Below are 15800 nucleotides of genomic sequence, written 5' to 3'. Positions count from 1 at the left end.
GTCGCGCAGATCGTGGGAGAAGCGCGCGAAAACATCGGCAGGTCTCTGCCGCCGCCACTGCTCCGGGCGCTCTAAATGTAACCCTAAAACCCGCAGCCTCCCGCAAAGGAATGTATAATTACGGGGCATAAAAGTAACTATCGCCCACTCTCAAGAGGCACTCTCGAGCTGCTCGCGCACAGCGTTTTTCGGGGGTCGTCGCACCCACGACTCGCAAATTCCCATCGATCTCCCGGCTCCGTTCGAGATGTTCGGCAATTCTTTCTTTCCCTCTTTGCTTCCTTTTTTTTTTTTTTCCTTCAAATGCGGCGATTACGTGAAGAACGCGCCCGCCTCGACCCAAACTCTCCTCCCCCCCCCCTCCCGTCCCTCCGACATTAAAACCGTCGTAAGTATACGTCGAGCGCGGAATCGGGTGGACACTGGAAAAAGCAGTTCGGCAGGAGTTACCGTCGTGCGTTTCGAGGATTCCGACGTGACTCGGGGGTGGAGGTAGTCTCGCTGATCGTTTCCGAAAACGGTAATCTTCGGAACGATTCCGTTTCAGCCGTGAGACGCTCGCGGGCGTCCTTTGCACCTTTTTTTCCAGCGCACGTTAACGGGTTCCCTTGCGGATTGCAACAAACTTCGTATCTGTCGTGCGGCAGAGCGCGCAGTCAAGATTTATTCGTCTCGCGGGTGTCCGAGGACGAGATTGATCGATTAAGGAGTGCTTTTAGACAGCGCGACGTTCTCGCCAACGTTATTTAACGCAAGGTACCGAATTCCACGTTCAGTATTATGTCACCGAAGTGAGACACCGCTCGCATTAGCAACGTGAACGGCGGTATCGAATCGGATGCGGTATGCACGAAACACCATCTGTCATATCGGATTGTTAACTCTGTTATACCTCACGCATATCAAATCGTTCGGGGCGCAGCTTAGTCGGAATGGGCAGCGCGGTAATGCGATTTGGATATATAGAGAGTCCTATGGGATATTACCGGCGCTCGGGCCTTTTCCCCAGTGATACGATAAATGATATGCATATGTAAATACGACCGCGTGGCGCGTTACCCTACCCGCGAAATAGTCGTTTGACCGGCAAAAAGTCTACGAAACTAATCGTTTCACCTCACGTCTTAACAAATGGTTAAATTTTAATTGCACATAATTTTTACGCTCTTTTGTAACAAGCGTATAGTATTTATATAAATTGTAAGAACCGTTAAAGAAATTTGTAGCTAAATAATGTTGAATATATTTCGAGGATAAATTTACACGGCAAGCAAGAAATTTATTTCGCGCTCGTTCGAGCGAGCCACTAAGATAATATCCGTGCAACGCGACGGGAAATCCGAATGCGCCTAATTTTCTCTCACGCTCCCATTGTCGATACCAGGATGATCCCGTTAACAGGATCAAGACTCGCGCTAGGCGAAGGGTTCTTGTTATTCGCAATCGCCTTCCCACCCGATCCTTAGGGACCACAGATCCCCCGTATTTATTTCCCGCTACGCCACGAGAATCATTCTAGAGAGTGGGATGTTCATTTGCGGCCACACGTAAAAGAAATTACTTACTGTTGCGTAAGTAAGATTTCGTTATGGAATATATGTAAGTTTAATTCTACGTTCTATCTTAAAATAACCGTGATCGATATATAATAAACCGAACCGAATTGTTTTCTTTTTCTTTTCTTTTTCTGCGACGTTAATTCGTTTTATCGCTTAAATCGTTTCGTGTTGCGAGAGAAAATTTAAGCACACTAGAAGAAACCATGCACGTGGTATTTTTTAAAAGCCCTCAATTTCGAACTATGAAAAAAAAATAATGCAACTCACCAATCTGCATGTTCAGCGGAGTTGAAAAATTATGCTGGTAACTGTAACATAAAAAAGAAATTATTAATATAGATATGTCGGTTAATTAATAAAATTAATAAAAAAAAAGACCTTCTTTTTAATTTATACTTACTTAAAAGTTGCTCCGCCGATGCAGGATGCCTATCCGAGGCCTGCTCCTCCTCTCAGCTGGGACGTGTCGAGTCATCCTTCCGCGCACAAGTAACTCGCGAACACCCCGACCGTGATTTTAATACCGCGAAAATTACTCAACGATCACTCGCGCGTTCCATGGTTCGGCACTCGCGGTTAAAAGAAAGTCGCGTGTCGAAAAACTACGCCCGAATACTTAGCGAAATTCGCGAAACGACCGACGAACCGACCGCGGTTCGTATGATTAATATCGGCGGTAACGATACTAGTTGACGACGGCGGATGCAACTGCGTCGATCTGTAACATAAAGATATATCAAGTTTAATTGTAGGTATCGTGCCAGAAAGGTTTTTGTTAAACGGAAGTGCGAATTACTTTCGGTACGGAGACACGTGCTTGCTGTGCAGTGCGTAGTACGTGTGTGCTCGCGCGACCGCTGGAGAAGGACAGAGCGAGAGTGGGAGTGGTGGGGGAATATACCTAGCGCGAGGCACGTAGGCTCGCGCTCGCTCTCTCCCCCGCGCCCCTCGCCACCCCCCCCGCGGCACGTATTATAGAGAGGATAATATATTTTCTCTCAAGGCACAGAATAAAGAAATATTATTGACTTATAAGTTTGATGTGCAGCGGCGGAGTTTTACGGGAATGTAACTATCATTTATTTAAACAAAATTATTTAAACAAAAAAAATTATGCTCACCCTGAGGTTGATTCGACGAGGCACAATGTCTGTCTTAGGTCGTCTCCTCCTCCTCCTCCTCCTCCTTATCATCCTCTCAGGATGTCTGTCCGTACGTTCATAGCTCATTGCTGAAAATTATTAAATATTAAACAATTATTTTTTATCGTAGAAGGAACAAGAGTAAATGACGAACGCCAAGCGCTCGCTTTGTAATATCTAGTATTTTAAACATTATACTTTTTAATACATTATTTTCATATTTAACATTGATAAAAGTCGAAGGAAACATCACCATTGATGATTCAATTCAAAGTGACGACTAATTATTAATTTTATACCCTGCCTTTCTAACAGCTTTGTGTATACGTTATAAACTTATCGTTAATTTTATTTCCACATCTAATATTAATTAAATGAAAATTGGACGAGGCGGGATGTGTGCGCGAATATGTGTGAGCATAATGAATTAAATGATGGGGCGACGTGCTCACTTCTGTGAAGCGTGGACTTTTGTTTTTTCCCCGCAGAATGTAATTTAAAATTTTCATCTCGGGAGGGATCTCGTTAAAACATTCATTCGCCAACCGACATAAAAATTAATCTACATTCTTCTGGATCCTTATACGAATCGGAGAAAAAAAAGATTCACACGTAACGATTACGTGCCTCTTAATGCGCGAACGGTTTTCGCGAAGTTGAAATTTTTGTTACGAAGCGCTAAGCCTAAATTGTCAAAGCTATTTTACAATTCGCTCGTACTTATATAGACATCAAGTTGAAGAGACTTCCGCCTCTTCATCTTGAGCGCGCCTTTATCGTCAGACTAATGATTTGCAAACAGTGTCTTTCAGCTCGTTCTTCTCGTTACGAAGTTTTCAGCGGGTGTGTCGGTACGCGAACAAAGCAGACATCTTGAGACTTTCGAAAAGCAAAAAAAACTAAAAAAACCTTTATTTATCATAAGCTCCGTTTATCCCATTGTTTAAATTTTTTTCACATAAGAGAATGACAGAGAGAAAGAGAGATAACTTATTTTAAATGTACTGCAAATTACTTAGATTATAAAAATATATCGAATATAATTTTAAATAGGCCCTGTACTAAGTTTCATAAGAAAAATAATTTTTTTCTAATTACTTATTATACGTTATATAATTATATTGCATATACATTGTATACACAATGGCTCCATCTCTTGCGAAAATAAGCCATCCTGTGCTTTAACATAGAAAGCATAAGTAGTTTTCTCAAAGGGAATGTACCATCCCCAGGTTAACATAAAGCCTGTACAGGATATTAAACTTTCTCTATTATAAATGTAACATTTATCAAATTATCCTGCTGTACGAATAAGAAAAATATTAAAATGTTTTATCACTTAAATGCAAGATACAAATGATACATTTGATTATTGTCTAATTCGTCTTTTTAACATAATTCTAGAAAATATTTTATGTATTTATAAGGATAAATAATTTTCCTTGAAGTTATACTCAAAATGATTGCTGACAGATTATCTGTAGATAATATCAAATCACACTTATAATCGAAGATCATACAGAAAAATCTTTTTCCAGACAGTATATTGGGAAAACCGCTTGATTGCGATAGATTATTACAGATAAGATTAGATTAACCCTGAAAGAGATACATGTAATACATGTAATACATGAAATATATAATACAAAAGATTAATATTCAATTACTTTTTTATACATTTAATCTTGTATTACACTATAATATATTTTTTAATGTTTAAAAAAAAAAGAACAAAGTGCTTTTTCTATTAAATAAAGTTCTTACTGAATTATAATTATTATTTAAATTAGTCAATTCGCGTAAAACATGTTAATAAAATTGTAATATAAATTCTGAATATACCAGAAAAATATATATCTAGAGCATATAATCGATATCAGTCCATTCTGTTCTCTATTTTAAAAATACTAGCCTGAAGAGTGAAACTTTTACGTCGCGATTATTAATTACCGTATCAATTGTATCACGTAATTTAGATAAAAATTTCGAAATAAATATTTCGCTGCGAGATAGCTATCTTTGCAGACACCCAATTCAATCTCGCGTATAATCGCACAAATTGAAATCGTTTCAAATCTAATGATTAAATCTACTGGGTTAAACAAATTTTATTTTTACACGCTACACATATAGACATTCTAAAGTGTGCTCTCTTGATGAAGTGCTTAAAGTAGCTTATATAAAAGCATGCTAAAGTATCAATATTATCATTCTATATTACACTTTCAATATGAACGCATTCTTTGCCTTGGTGATCGCATCTTTAGCGGTAGCCGCTTATGGTGAGTAAAAATAAATATCATAAATTTATTTTATAGCTCAATAAATTATTTAATTATTTTAATTGATTTTAACAATATTTCTCACAATTCTAATTTGTGATTTCTAATTTATTACATTTTCCTATATAGGCTATCCAAATTCACACATTGTCGGCGGAGAGGATGCCCCGGCCGGTAAATATCCGTATCAAGTATCTCTGAGAAAATCCGGAAGCCACTCCTGCGGTGGATCCATAATCAACCAATATACTATTCTAACCGCTGCCCATTGCATAGTGGGGTACGTACTTTATCACTGCTTTACTTTATTTATGCATTCACGTATAAGTAACTTAATAAAAGAAATAATTAACTAAAATATTGTTAAATAGCTACACAGGAAACTCTAACGCTTTAAAGTCGTTGACTATTCACGCTGGAACAAATCTGTTAAGTGAAGATGGAAATGTTTACAAAGCAAAACGTGCCATCGTTCATAAAAGATACAGCGCTCTTCTACTAACCAATGACGTCGGATTACTAATTCTGACAACTCCTATTACATTTACTCAAAATGTACAATCAATACCGCTTGCAACTACCGACGTTGCTCCCGCTGGATCTCCCTGTACTCTATCTGGATGGGGAACGACTTCGGTAAATTTAATATAAAAATTATCTAAAAATTTAAGTTATTGTGCTTGAGTTCATATATGTATAATTTTTTTTTTTTTTTGTAGCTTGGTGGTCCCATTCCTAATAAATTGCAAGAAATTGAATTGAAAGTTTTTGACCAAAAGCAATGCAAACGACAGCAATGGAGAGTGCAGTCCTCTCATATTTGTACGCTCACGAAAGAAGGCGAAGGCGCGTGTCATGTAAGTACTTTATTATATATATCCTTGCTACGCACGTAAAGATTTTAGACTAAAATGTAGTCAACAAATATAAAAAAATATTTAAATAGAACATAATGTTATATTACAAATTAATTATCTGCAAAAACAATTTTAATTTAGTAAATGGCTAATTAAAATTGTTTTTGCAATTTAGTAAATGGCTAATTGTTTCTATTCAAATTTTTTAGGGTGATTCCGGTGGTCCTCTCGTTGCTGAAGGTGTTCAGATCGGTATTGTCTCCTTCGGTGTACCATGTGCTCGTGGAGCTCCCGATGTTTTCACTAAAGTGTCTGCTTTTACTGATTGGATTCAAGAAAATTCTGTTGAATAATAGGATGAAATACCCTCCCATGTCATTATTTAATATTATACTAATGTAATATACTAATATACATATCCCACAGATTTTGTAATAAAAAATTTTATAGATTTAAAATTAATGATAAATATATGATATATTTATTATTTAAATAAAATCTTATTTAATAACTTTTTATTGTTTAAACGCATTTAAGAATTCTTTTTCATTTTTCCTTGTGTAAAAATATATTTTTAGTAAATTTGCAATTCTAAGTACACAATACGCAGAATTCATCGACGATATTAAGAACTAAATTTTAGATATAATACTAAAGAAAAATAAATTGTTTATCAAATTTTATCAAACATAGACGTCAATTTTACTAAAAAAATTTATAACGATAAAAAGTACAAATATAATGAAAACTAACACGTGTAATTTTATCTGTCAATGAGTCTACTATGTAAACTTTAAAATATTTTATCATTCGATACCGCGTTAAGAAAAATTCAAAAATGCATTATAAACAAGTGATACACATCACTATTTAAACTACTCTGGAATATATATATAAATGTATCAATCTTCTAGGCAATAATCTGCAATCAAAGATGCGTGCACTAACTTGTTTCACATTCATCGCTTTGGCATGCGCCACTCAAGGTACAAATTTATAAATTATTATATTTGAAAAGAACGAACATACGTCGCTTTTTCTATTATTATAGACATATAGTATAAGATAAATAATTTTTAATTAAATTCTGCATGTAAGGAGATACGTCTTCGCAGATCATTGGCGGTAAGAACGTTCCCATCGCTAAATATCCGTTTCAAGTTTCAATAAAATATTCCGGCCAACATATCTGCAGTGGATCTATCATCAATAATCGTAATATATTAACTTCAGCACGCTGTATTTATAGGTATGTTAAAATCTCAATATACATTAATACACACATATATGATATTGTTTTTCAAAAGATTTCAATTACAAATGGAATCAAATCTCAAAACCTTCTTGACAGCTGTTTACTCTCGCTTGGTACGAAGCGAGCCAAGCGAGAGAACCAATCAGTTAATTCACGCATAACACCGACTTTTTTTAGATATAGAATTAAATCGACGCTTATACGAAACCAAATACATATATTTTTTGTTTCTCATTGATAGACTCGAAAATCTGAGAGATAATCTAAAAATCCATGCCGGTACACTCTGGTTAGACATACCAGGAGCTGTTTATGACGTAATCGATGTTAGAATTCACGAGAAGTTCGACGAGATTACTAATGACATCGCTGTAATCTATCTTCAAACTCCTATACGATATAGCATGCTAATACAATCGATAAACCTTTTGACAAATGATGTAAATCTCGAAGGTAAATCGTGCATGTTAGCCGGATGGGGACATACAGAGGTAAATAATAACCAATTTAAAAATGAAAAGAGTTTTCTAAATATATTTAAATAATAAAAGTCAAATCTGATCTATACGTAATTTTATATGTTACTATCTAGCCATATCTTTTTTTTTCCTTGAGAAGTAAAAAATCTAATAATAATTATTTAAGATTTCAATATTTGAGTTTTTTTTACCTAAAATTTACATTTATCGTGTTTAGATTGGTGGTGATATTTCAAATAATTTGAAGGAAATAGAAACAACAGTTTCTTCGCAGAAAGAATGCAATGAAATATCGTCAGCTACAAATATCACTATCTGTACTTTGATTAAGCCAGGCCTAGGAGGATGCGACGTAAGCAACCATTGCCATTACTATAAAACCAATTACTATATATTTCTTACATTACGGCAAAAATATTATTAAAATAAATATAAAATCACTACAGGGTGATCGCGGTGGACCTTTAATAATCGGCGGAACTCAAATTGGAATTGTCTCTTCTTATTCTTGTGGAATAAAAAAACTGGACGTTCATACAAAAGTTTCCAGTTTTATATCATGGATCATCACAAATTTAAATAATTAAAAATTATTCAATTTCTTTGTATAGTAAAATAAATTACTGGTGCTTACACCAAAATAACATTTAGTGAATCGTTGTTAAAATCCTTTTTAAATTAGAAGTAAAATTTTTCTTGCTTATTTATAAAACGTTAGTTTTATAATCAGACAACATAACATTTTTATTATAAAATTCACATTAATATTTTTGCACCTGTAACGTTCAATAATCTTTGTCAGTGATATCGACATTGGAAATGTGAGATACCAGATAAAAAAACAGAAATCTCAGTTCTTCGAAGAACAATTATGACGATGAAAATTTCATTAAATGCATCTTTTATCAATTTATAAGTGCGTATTGTACAGTAACAATAATTTATCGCACGATACTGAGGTGAAAAAAAAAAATCAAAAGAACGTCACAAGCATGTGATCTATTCTATTGTAGCAAACTACTTCAGAAACATGTATAAATACAACTATTCACTTCAGTTTGCAACTAATTAGCTGTGCAACTGTCAAAGATGCGTGTGTTAACTTGTTTCGTGCTTATTTCTCTAGCATACGTCGCTCAAGGTAAGAAAAAAAAAAAACAATTTGTAAACGTCTATAACCATTTCACGACATGTGTATACGTATGTTGTACATTGCAGACATATATGTGTATATTAATGTACTTAACAGTTATTACTTTGAGAATACATTAACGTATTAACTAATTTTTGTCAACAGGAGCTCCGCCTCCTCGTATTGTCGGCGGTAAAGATGCACCAGTCGGCAAATATCCGTATCAAATTTCATTGAAATATTATGGTTCACACAGATGCGGTGGCTCTATTTTGGATAATCGTAACGTATTAACTGCGGCACATTGTGTTGATGGGTACGTAAAAAATTCCCAATGCGTACAAATATTTTCTTAATTTGTAAAAAAAATTTATAAACAAATTAATTATAATCAAATTAAATTTATAAAGAAGAAATAAAAATATTTGTAGTACAATAACGGCATACGTATTTGCTTGCACGTTGTGCTGATATTATAAAATTGATCCCATCGTTTTTTTTTTTTTTTTTTTTTTTTTAATTAATTCTAGGTAGTTGTATAAATACATTTGATCAATTATGAGCAACATTATATACAAAAATATTTGTTTTATTACTAGATTGGAAAATTCGGTAAACAATCTAAAGGTCCATGCTGGCACAAACTATTTAAATGAAACAGGAGAAGTTTATGACGTCGCCAGTGTCAGCGTTAACAAAAATTACGACGATTATTACCTCGTTAATGATGTTGCTTTGGTTCATCTTAAATCACCTATAGTATACAACACGCTAGTGCAACCGATAAATCTTACGACGAACGACAAAGATCTCGAGGGCAAACCATGCACGTTAAGCGGATGGGGAACTACAAGGGTAATGCTAAATAACACAAAAATTCTTTTATCGCATGTTTAAACATGATACACTACTTGCATTTATAATTTCAGCTTGGTGGAAGTACTCCGAATAATTTGCAAGAGATTGAACTCATTGTCTATCCGCAAAAGAAATGCGAAGCCGCACAATGGAGAGTAAAAGATTCTCATATTTGCACTCTGACTAAAGAAGGAGAAGGAGCGTGTCACGTAAGCAGTGAATTATTACAAAATAATTAAAGACCTGCATACGCATATGCCGATTATAATTTTACATTAACATTGAAATTGCTATAACAATACCCGAGTGGAAATTGATTCTCGCCGTTACCTTATTATTAGCTAGCCAATTCGTGGTTCATCTCGTGGCTGTCTAGCGAAACTGTCCAGTACTGAGTCAGAAATGTTAACACTCAAAACGTACTACGTATTAAATAATTATTACGAGCTAATAGCTAGATATCTAAACGTTTTTCGTCGCGTACTAGTCTGCTGCGTGTCTTGAACTATTCTCTAACACATGCTCGACTGCCGAATACGCTGGTAGCCGGGTACGTCGACCTCCGCGATAGTGTGAGTACGTGCGTGTGTTTACATCGGCCGGCAGTTCTCGCATTCTAAGTTCGCATTGTGAAAAACGCGCGGTTGGCGGGCGGCGGGCGGCGAGAACCAGTTTTGCCCGGCGATTTCGGCAGCCGAGCGAGCTTTGCGTATGGTCAAGCACACAACAGTAAACAAGTACGCGGCGAAAAACATTTAGATTCTATATTTAGATACATGGTCCGCGCTGGACAATGACTAGACGACCGATACTAGACAGATTTTGTTTTTTTTCTTTTTAAATGGCAACTTTATTTTTTGAAGACAGTTACGTTAAGAAATATATTTAAGCTGCGCGATCTAACCACCAGCTGCAAAGTCAGATTAGCTAGATATAAATTTTCGCTCGGGTAATTTGTAATTGCAAGTCTCTTACAGCTATAATATTAATATTTTATTATTATGTTTTTATTTTAGGGTGATTCTGGTGGACCTTTAGTAGCCAACGGGGCTCAAATTGGAATCGTTTCCTTCGGTAGTCCATGTGCGATTGGCTATCCAGACGTTTATACAAGAGTATCAAGTTTCGTGCCATGGATCAACGCAAATTTGAAGAAATAAAAAATATTATTCAATTTCTTTGCTAAAACGTTACTCTATCTTACATAATCGAGTACGTAATATAATCACTAATATGATTTAAATAAATTATTTTTGCAAAATATATTTTTGTACCTATTTCTTTCTTAATCAGTTAAGTAAATTACCAGTGCAACTAATAAATTATTAACAAATCAATTTTTTATTATTTTAAATTAAAACAAAATCTTCGATACTACATTTGCAATAGAAAATATATTATTTACGTTATGAAAATACGCTACTTTAATTAATTAAGGTGATTACCATAAGTTTTCATATGCCTTGATATGGACAATGCATAAAGTTAAATTTTTTAATATAATACATAACAAATAGAATTTCAAATTACATCTTTGATTAAAATACATTTTAACATTCTCAAAATTTGTTATCTAATCAAAATTATCTAATCTATAAATTCGATTTTCAAAACACGCATGTAATACCGCATATGCAAGTATATATGTATCTATAGACCAGGTTATTTTCTTCAATAGTAACTAATCCGTCATAATGCACGTATTTTTTGGTTTTTTGATTGCTTGTTTGACGGTGGTCACTTATGGTAAGTAATAATATAAAAATAATCAACAACCATAACTTACATTTTTCCTATTATTTTTCCTATCGTAAAAACTTTCTAATGTATTCAAATAAAAAATAATTATATTTCTCTTACACATGTACTTGATCTCGCACCGAAAGAAATAAATGTAAGGTATCTACTATCATGAATATTGAGTTAACTTGTAAATTCTAAAAAATAGAGTAACAGAAACATAATCGGTAAAAGATATTTAAATAAAAATTTGTCATCAAAATTATGCTAATGTATTAATTTAATAATTAATAAAAGATTAAAAACTTTTTAGCCGTGGATCCACAGATCGTCAATGGAACCAATGCTGTAATTGGGGCACACCCTTACATGGTGTCTCTGAGACTTAACAACAATCACTTCTGCGGCGGATCAATTATTCATAAACGTTACGTGCTCACTGCGGCTCACTGTCTTACGCAGTATGTATTTCTTGTACAAATAAGTACTTAAATTTATTCCTCTTGTTCGGCAGTTCTACACGTCTTATTTTATAATAATTATAATTAACATATTAAATGTAATTGAGAATGTCCGACATTAATTTCGGTAATTTGTAAAAAAATATAAATTATAATATATCATTTTTTTTACGTAACAGGTTTAAAGATTCCAGCAATCTGGAAAATGTAACAATTCACGCGGGCACGAATTTTTTGAGTAAACCTGGTTACGTTTATAAACCCGAAGCAGCCATCGTTCATCCTAAATTTAATCTACTTTTAATTCGTAACGATGTTGGCTTGTTCCGCCTAACAACTGACATAGAATACAATTTATTAGTAAAACCAATCCCAATCGCAAAGACAAATTCGGCTCTAGTTGGAGATCGTTGTTTCTTAACGGGATGGGGAACACTCGAGGTAAACGAAATAACGCGTTAAACAAGAATTATTTTATAATAAGTAATTCAAATTTCTTCTAAAAATAATCAACATTTTTTTTTAATTATTTTTAGTATAGAGGCCAAATACCGGATAGGCTTCAAAAGCTCAAGCTGAAAATTTACTCGCAAGTAAAGTGTAAAATTGCATTCCTAAATGTAAAACCGAGTCACATCTGTGCATTTTCAAAAAATGGTCAAGGAGCGTGCCACGTGAGTATAAATAATTTTAATTAAAAATATAATCCTACAGTATTATGTAAAAAAAATATCTTTTTTAGGGTGACTCTGGTAGTCCACTTATTGCTAATGGTGTTCAAGTTGGAATTGCTTCGTTTGTTCGACCATGCGCCGTCGGATACCCGGATGTATACACAAGAGTATCATCTTTTGCAAATTGGATCGCTGAACACATTAACACTGAATGATAACATGCAATAAATTGCGATATTTTTTGTAAAATTAAATGCGTCGATAATGGTTTTTACATTTTAAAATATACTCGTAAAAAATTAATAATAAATATCATTATAAAACGACAAATACATTTTAATTAAATATACCTTGCTTTTTAATTAAAAATAAGGCACATTTTAACATTTAATTTTTAAAGGAAATAATTGAATTATTTATATATTATTTAGTTTAATATAATGTAATTTAATGTACTATGCAAGTTACAAACAAGTTTACTTAATATAATTTGATTTATTTTGTAAAACGTACAATTACTTTTTATTAAAAAAAATCTTGTTAACATTATCATAAACTGTAATCGGAGATTAATTTAAACTGTTATATCGCTAGATAAAATAATATTGTTTTATAAAAAAAAGTGATAACCATAAAATATAGATATACTTAAAAAAAAAAATTGATAAGACAATCGTTTAAATCAAATTCGAAAAAAAAATTTCTTGCTATTAATTTAATTAATTTTAATTCTGCAAACAACAATTTTATGTATATACTATTAATATGTGTGTGAGCAAATATTTTATATGCATACACAAAGAAAAAAGCAGATAAAAAAGATTAACATCGATCAATATCGATCAAGTTTATAAAAATAGATTTAAATGAATTAATTATTTAATTGTAATGTATTTGTCGTTAACGCAATTTATTCTTAAATATCAATGTTAGACGTACTTAATAGGGCTTATTACTTTATCCGTATACTATAACGTATATTTCCTATCAACCTAAGATAAACGAAAATAATGATTTCAATCAACAGTACAGAATATAAAATAAAGATAACATTGTACAACGTGGCTCAGAATGCTTATCGCTATGAATGCTGTCACTAGTGTCATAATTGCGTTCCTGGCGCTTACCACCTATGGTAAGTCCTATTTACTATAACAATATTAAGTTTAATGTCTATTACATATATCTATTATATAACACAGTATTATACTATATTACACCTCAACAAAATTTCATAAGGTATTGTACCAAACTTAACTTTTAAATCTTTCTTTCTAACTCTTGTCCCACACTTTTCAAAAATAGATGGAATCGATTTACATCACATTCAATTTATTTTGATATCTTTGACTGTTCTTGCAGGTAAATAAAAATCTTTTTTATTAATAGGTTTGCCAAGTCCGCAAATTAGAGGTGGGACTGATGCTTTAGATGGCGCATTTCCTTATCAAGTGTCATTGAGGACAGATCCGGCAGATCCCATTAATACCCACTTTTGCGGTGGTGCCATTATTAGCGAACGTTATGTTATCACTTGTGCACATTGTATTGAACCGTATGTACAATTTTATGCAGTTTAATTGTTTTTAACTAATTCACCTAATTAACCGCACACAATGCAAATAACCATTTAAAAATTAAATAAATTAAGAACGTTGATCTACGAACATAGTCAGATTCGATCGGTGATACATATAAATATACTGCTCAACGTATCACGATAAAATGTACAATCCGCTCGTGTCATTCGGTATTATCAGTATGATAATTATCTCAAGTAATGCAAACGATAAAAAAAATAAGATAATCGATACTTCTTAAAAATAGAATTATTGGAAAACTTTACGTAAAATTAAGAATTATAAATGCCAAAAAGAAATTAATTTTAACTTAAAAACTTTATAAATATAAATTTGCATTATTTAAATAATTGTATCTTAGAGATAAATATGTGCTGCAACGTTGTCAATCCATGTAATTTAGTCGAAACACAATTTTATAAACATACTTGAGCAGCGATAATTGACATCTAATTTATTTAATTTTTATTAATATAATATGGTGCTGTGCATTTTTATCTCGTAAACAAAGTTTTATAAAAAATAATAAATACTAAATAATTATTATTTATATAAATTAACAGATTTCGCGAACAACTTGATGACTTATATGTAGCCGTTGGAAGTAATTATCTTGACGGAAATAATACAGATATTTATAAAGTGATGGAGTTAATAATACACGCTGGTTACAACGAATTGATGCATCTTAATGACATTGGTTTGATTATAACATTTGGAAGTATTAATTTTAATTCAAATGTTCAACCAATCGCTTTGCCAACTGCAGATCGTAATTACGAAAATTATCCTCTCTTAGTTTCAGGCTGGGGTAGTCTCGAAGTAAATATACAAAACTTTCTCAAAAATTTCAACTATTTTCATTTTTCAAGTTACTTTTCTCTATTTAAAATAATAGTCGCAAAACGTATATTCTTTCAAATATAAATATAAAATTAATGAAAAAAATTTAATAAAATAAAATATTAGATACGTTGAAATTTTTTCAGTTGAACGAGCCAAATGCTAACCGTTTGCAAGAGATGATAGTAAAGGGATATTCCCATAAATTATGCAGCCGTGTATATGGAAACATCAAAAATACTCATTTATGCACTTTCACGAACATAAATAAAGGAATGTGTGATGTAAGTAACCGTAAAGAAAAAAAAAAAAAAGCATCTGATATCTTATTTCATTATAATAAATTATTAAAAAAACAAGTTTATCAGCAAGCCACTATGGGTTACTATCGCTTTATCTAATTAATAAAAACAAAAGATAATACACATTTTTTATTATTTTAATTTGCTTTCTTTAACTTCAAAAAGAAACTAATAAAATTTTTTTTACCATTATTTCATTAAAGCAAAGTGCTAAATATCGTGTAATTTTGTCAACAAATTTATATAGATTATTAAACTGTTGTGACAAAATCAAATAAATTATGCATGAGTCAATGATCAATTGGTCAATATTAAATAAATTTATTTTATAGGGTGACAGTGGTGGTCCTCTCGTTGCTGACGGCGTTTTAGTTGGTCTAATGTCATACAGTTACACTGCATGCAACACAGGTGGTCTTGATGTATCAACTAGAGTAATTTCCTACCGACCGTGGATTGAACATTATACTGGAATATTATAATATTATAGTAAACTATGTATTTATCACGTGTTATTCGAAATTTCTCACGTTAACTGTATTTATTGTATTAAAATAAAACAGCAAAAGTAATTACCAACCTGTTTACTAAATTGTAAAATTATTCATGCAAAAACAAAAATTAAAAAATTTGATT

General features: G+C 32.7%; 5 protein-coding genes across 6 annotated transcripts in view; 4 read left to right on the top strand and 1 right to left on the bottom strand.

Annotated features, from left to right (window-relative positions):
- Tfap-2 (transcription factor AP-2) overlaps positions 1–15800 on the bottom strand; it is a 202420-nt gene that overhangs the window by 177211 nt on the left and 9409 nt on the right. For both annotated transcript variants that reach the window (XM_070657081.1, XM_070657082.1), the window contains 3 exons: positions 2681–2790; positions 1960–2277; positions 1827–1867 (listed from right to left, as the gene is read on the bottom strand). The gene's annotated coding sequence lies outside the window, so the exon portion shown is untranslated. The remainder of the gene's footprint in view (positions 1–1826; positions 1868–1959; positions 2278–2680; positions 2791–15800) is intronic.
- Positions 4842–6358, top strand: LOC139102916 (chymotrypsin-1-like). Its single transcript, XM_070657124.1, has 5 exons — positions 4842–4983; positions 5113–5263; positions 5355–5619; positions 5703–5840; positions 6050–6358. Exons 1-5 carry the CDS (start codon positions 4932–4934, stop codon positions 6191–6193), a joined length of 750 nt encoding a protein of 249 aa, XP_070513225.1. The 5' UTR covers positions 4842–4931; the 3' UTR covers positions 6194–6358.
- On the top strand, positions 6716–8218 carry LOC139102918 (chymotrypsin-1-like). The gene is made up of 5 exons (XM_070657127.1): positions 6716–6826; positions 6939–7089; positions 7337–7586; positions 7792–7926; positions 8021–8218. Exons 1-5 carry the CDS (start codon positions 6775–6777, stop codon positions 8159–8161), a joined length of 729 nt encoding a protein of 242 aa, XP_070513228.1. The 5' UTR covers positions 6716–6774; the 3' UTR covers positions 8162–8218.
- Positions 8363–15743, top strand: LOC139102817 (transmembrane protease serine 9-like). Its single transcript, XM_070656960.1, has 10 exons — positions 8363–8715; positions 8872–9022; positions 9306–9561; positions 9636–9773; positions 10581–10721; positions 13496–13574; positions 13829–13994; positions 14583–14841; positions 15009–15146; positions 15497–15743. The coding sequence occupies exons 1-10, from the start codon at positions 8664–8666 to the stop codon at positions 15644–15646; spliced, it is 1530 nt and encodes a 509-aa protein (XP_070513061.1). The 5' UTR covers positions 8363–8663; the 3' UTR covers positions 15647–15743.
- LOC139102917 (chymotrypsin-1-like) lies at positions 11219–12769 on the top strand. The gene is made up of 5 exons (XM_070657126.1): positions 11219–11310; positions 11618–11765; positions 11945–12206; positions 12302–12439; positions 12508–12769. Exons 1-5 carry the CDS (start codon positions 11259–11261, stop codon positions 12652–12654), a joined length of 747 nt encoding a protein of 248 aa, XP_070513227.1. The 5' UTR covers positions 11219–11258; the 3' UTR covers positions 12655–12769.

This window comes from Cardiocondyla obscurior, linkage group LG05 (assembly GCF_019399895.1).
Source record: "Cardiocondyla obscurior isolate alpha-2009 linkage group LG05, Cobs3.1, whole genome shotgun sequence".
NCBI classification, from domain to species: domain Eukaryota; kingdom Metazoa; phylum Arthropoda; class Insecta; order Hymenoptera; family Formicidae; genus Cardiocondyla; species Cardiocondyla obscurior.
Note: the sequence above shows the minus strand (reverse complement) of the source record. Positions and strands in the feature narration are given on the sequence as shown.